General features: G+C 43.3%; 1 protein-coding gene across 1 annotated transcript in view; it reads left to right on the plus strand.

Annotated features, from left to right (window-relative positions):
* The window catches only part of LOC112116858 (nucleolar pre-ribosomal-associated protein 1-like), a 76542-nt gene that overhangs the window by 67356 nt on the left and 4376 nt on the right, over window positions 1-4810 (plus strand). The window contains exons 36-37 of the mRNA XM_026652225.1: window positions 1392-1589; window positions 3253-3494. Coding sequence (XP_026508010.1) covers window positions 1392-1589; window positions 3253-3494 — 440 coding nt within the window. The remainder of the gene's footprint in view (window positions 1-1391; window positions 1590-3252; window positions 3495-4810) is intronic.

Raw genomic sequence — 4810 nt, forward strand, 5'->3', positions numbered from 1 at the left:
CGGAGTTGAGGCGGGGCCGGGGGTGGGGTAATTAAAGAAGGGGGGGGCGGCCAAAATTGTTTTTGCTTTGGGCGGCAAAAATCCTAGAGCCGGCCCTGCCTAAAACTCCTTGCTGCAGATTAAGCCCATTGCTTCTTATCCTGCCTTCAGTGGACATGGAGAGCCATTGATCACAGTCCTTTTTATAACAGCCTTTAACATATTGGAAGACTATTATCAGGTCCCACCTCATTCTTCTTTTCTCAAGACTAAACATACCCAGCTGTTTCCTGATAGGTCAGGTTTTCTAAACCTTTTATCATTTTTGTTGCTTTCCTCTGAACTCTCTCCTAAATTGTGGCACCCAGAACTGGACACAGTATTCCAGCTAAGACCTCATCAGTGCCACGTAGTATGGGAAAATTACCTCCTGTGTCTTACATACAACATTCCTGTTAATACACCCCAGCATCATATTAGCCTTTTTGCAACAGCATCACATTGACGACTCATATCTAGTTTGTGGTCCACTGTAACCCCCAGATCCTTTTCAGCAGTACTACTGCCTAGACAGTTACTCCCCATTTTGTAGTTGTGCATTTGATTTTTTTCATTCCTAAGTGAAGTACTTTGCTCTTGTCTTTATTGAATTTCATCTTGTTGAATTCAGACCAATTCTCCAATTTTTCAAGGTCATTTTGAATTCTAATCCTGTCCTCCAAAGTGCTTGCAACCCCTCCCAGCTTGGTGTCATCTGCAAATGAAAAATCCTTAATACAAACCATAAGGGAAACTCTTGTTTTAAACAGTAATTGATCTAAAACAAATCGTGGCCGTTGCATACTTTGCAGTTTAATGGATTGCTTTGGAAAATTATTCAGATTTAATGAAAGATATAGTTGAGTCAAAAATCACTAGTTCTATTTATGGACCTTTGCCAGAAAGCTCTGTCAATTCCTCATAATAATAATAATTAATAATATGTAGCTCTTATAAAGTGTTACAAATTGTACAGATGGGAAAACTGAGGCACAGAGTGGCAAAGTGACTTGTCTGAGGTCACTCAGCAGTGGCAGAGTGGGGAATAGAACCTAGGTCTCCAGAATTCCAGAACAATGCTGTATTCACTAGGCTACACTGCCACCCATAGAGGTGTTTTTTCTTCTATGGCATCTAAGCAGGAAATGTTGGGAATTCTCAATGTATGGGGGAAGCCTGGCAACCAAGGCCTCAATCCTGCAACGAGTTCTACCTGGGTAGAATCCTGAGCCCATTTGGAGCCCCATTGACTTCAGGCCTGCCTGCATGTTCAGGGCCCTAAATGCTAACATGTGGCTCCTTCTAGGAGATGGATTGGATGGTGACCAGGTCAGTTTCTGCATTCCACAAAGACATTTTTGTTTGTCTTTCAGGTTTCTGGAAAACAAGGTGCTAACCAATGTAATCTCCTTAGTCCACACTCTGTGGATAACAAATTTAGGAAACAAAGGAAGGGCGATGCCACTTCAAACTCTTTGCAAAAAAGAGCCGCAGGAGAACCAGAAGTTCCTTCCTCTTCAGCTTATAAATGAGTTTCTGTATGTTTTGATCATGCTTGTTAAACACATTCGGTAAGTCTTTTCCAATCAGGTTTCCAGGCTTATGTAATCACGTTGTTGTTCAGTTTGAAATATATTAGGCCAACATGAATTCACTTAATCTCTGATAAATTAGCCCTTTCCCCATTTTAAATGGTGATAATGAACCTGGGTGGAGAAACTTGTGCAGAAAGATTTTGCTTTTAAAAATATTAATAATGAAGTGGTGACTGTAAGGTGACTCATGTTCTAAGTACTGGATAGGTAGTTTTTAAAAAGGCAGCATTATGTAATTTGTCCTTTTCCTGCTAGATCAGAGCCTGAATCCAGCACTTCAGCTCTCTGGCAGGCCTCCTCCCTGAAAAGCTTCAAGCTCACTCTGCCTGAGCAGTGGCCACAGTCTGGACAGCGAGTGGCACAGTCTCCATTGATGAGTTCTGCTAGGTCCCTACTTGATGCTTGGGCCAGATCCTCAAAGATATTTAGACACCTAACTCCCACTGAAATCAATGAGAGCTAGGTGCCTAAATACCCCTGAGGATCTGGGAGTCAGTCCATACCTTCTGAAGACCCTGCCGACTGGGTTTGCATTCATTATCTGATGCAGCCTTGGTTAGCAAGTGGCCTGTGTGGGGGAATCCGGCTCAGGCAAAGTGGTATAGGGAGGTATAGGCTAACAATGCAAAATTTTCAAGAATAACAAAGTGTTCCAGGTGCCTGAGTCACTTTTGAAAATGTTACCCCAAATTTTTCTCCAGCTCTGGCAGTTCTTCCCCTGTGGAAGCCTGTCTGTGTGCTGGCAGCTGGACTGCCCACCTGACAGAGGAAGAGGATTTATTACTATTATTTATCATTTGTCTTCTCTGTTTAGATCATAAGCCCTTAGGGGCAGGGACTGTCTCTGTTTGTACAGCGTCTAACACAGTGAGGCACTGATCTCAGCCTCTAGTTGCTACCATACAAATAATAAATATAGTCACGGTTAACCTTTTTAAAGCTGACACTAGAGGAGTTGACTCGGTACTCAGTGGAGCTTCAATGAGTAGTGTGGCTGACTCAGTTGGCTTTGAAAAATCTTAGCCAATAATAGTAATTGTGCGAGGTGTAGAATACAGGTGTGATAAAAAGACAGTCCCTTTCTCAAAGGGTTTACAGTCTTCCCCTGATGTCTTTTGACATTTATGCTGAGAGAACAGACAAACCAGGTCATGGTGAGCAAGGAGAGATGACAAGGAAACTGGTGATGTTTGGTACAATAAGCAGTGGTCTCATTCCACCTTAGCCATTCATCCAGATGGGTGTTTGTCACAACATGAAAAATAAATTTATTGTTCTTCCCTCTTGAAGTTTGAAAACTCATGTAAAATACATACTTTTAGATGAAGCACCAGAGCATTTCCCACACTACTGTGTGCTGTCTGGCTTTTACTGTTACCTTTTCCAGGCTGCAGGTAATCTGTAGAGCAGAGTTGTGGTGTATGTGGTTTTTTTGTCTCTGTCCCATCAGGCACTAATGGAGAGAAGCAGCAGAAATTCAGTCTGAGTGAGATTAACTGTCTCTTGCATCCTAAGAAACTAAATTTAAAAAATCAGAGGACTTTAAATAGCCGTGTATTTAGCTTTTTTCTTTTGGTTAACATGTAGAAAAATATATTTTATGAATTTTTTTAAAATTTCCTTTTTCTTTTTGAAATAGGACCAACTTGGATTTTGCCACCCTCACTCAGTTTTTCAGTACGTTCAGTTCTGTGCTAGGATACCGAGCTACTGTTGTTGCGGCCTTCAGACAAATGGGCAGATTTACTGTAAATGAGAGTGTCCTTTCAAACAAAGATGTCCTAATGCTCTTGCATAAGTGGGGCATCATTGAAAGAAATCTGCAGCTCCAAGAAGATGTGCAAACAACTGCTCAAAAATATCAAGTCAAAGAGTTGCTTAGTAAGTATTAAAAATGTTGATTTAAAAGCGCATTGGTTGCAGTGATTTTTAACTTTGTTTAAACAAATAAAAGTGGATTCTGAGCATTTTTAGGAACCAGTATTTCCAAAGGAAACCAGTTTTAAAGTAAGAAAAAAATCAGTAATAAATCAGGTATTGTGGTTTGTAAAAATATATTTTATTATATTTTCACATGAAAGTAAATACAGTTTTAAAAAAATTGTGTGGAGGCTTAGTCATCAGCTTGCCATAATAAACTAAAAGTGTTAAAAATATTCTATCTGACAGAATGGCATAATGACTGTGGCAGATTGTGTGGACAATATTTTCTGGGGTTTGGCAGCCTGTTTGTATCTGTTGCATGTTCTATTAGTGAATATAAGCCTTGCAACAGAAATATCTGATCAAGAAGCCAATGGGTTAAGCAGCTGGAATGATGAAATTCTGACCCAAACAGTTTTGCTGGGTGGTCTCTTCCATTTAATAAAGGTGTCTCATTTCAAATAGTTGGTATATACCTTTCAAGAACCTTACATCAGAATTATTTTTATATCGGTATTAAATTAATTAAATTAATTTAAGAATCTTCAGAGTGGATTTCAGTTTTTCACCTTTTTGCTTTCATAGCAGGACATTAAGGAATTATTTTAATAAAAATAGAAAACAACACTAGGGTTACCATATTTCAGCAAGCAAAAAAGAGGACGGGAGGAGCCCCGCCCTAGCCCCGCCCCTGTCCTCCCCTAGCCCCGCCCCTGCCCCTCCCACTCCCTCTCACTTCCCGCCCCCCTCAGAACCCCCAACCCTCCCCCTGCTCCTTGTCCCCTGACTGCCCCCTCCTGGGACCCCTGCCCCTAAGTGCCCCCCAGGACTCCACCCCCTACCTAAGCCTCCCTGCCTCTTGTCCCCTGACTGCCCCCTCCTGAGACCCTCCCCCCATCCTAACTGGCCCCCTAGGACCCTACCCCCTACCTGTCCCCTGACTGCCCCAACCCTTATCCACACCCGCACACCCAGACAGACCCCTGGGACTCCCACACCCCATCCAACCACTCCCCACCCCCTGACAGCCCCCCCCAGAACTCCCGACCCATCTAAACCCTTCTGCTCCATGTCCCCTGACTGCTCCGATCCCTCTCCCCACCCCTGCCCCCTGACAGCCCCCCCCAGAACTCTCAACCCCCTCCTCCGCTCCTTGTCCCCTGACTGCCCCCTCCTGGGACCCCTGCTCCTAACTGTCCTCCAGAACCCCACCCCCTACCTAAGCCTCCCTGTTCCTTGTCCCCTAACTGCCCCCTCCTAAGACCCCCTCCACC

Source organism: Terrapene carolina, unplaced genomic scaffold (assembly GCF_002925995.2).
Source record: "Terrapene carolina triunguis isolate 2854851 unplaced genomic scaffold, T_m_triunguis-2.0 Scaffold31, whole genome shotgun sequence".
Lineage (NCBI taxonomy): Eukaryota > Metazoa > Chordata > Testudines > Emydidae > Terrapene > Terrapene triunguis.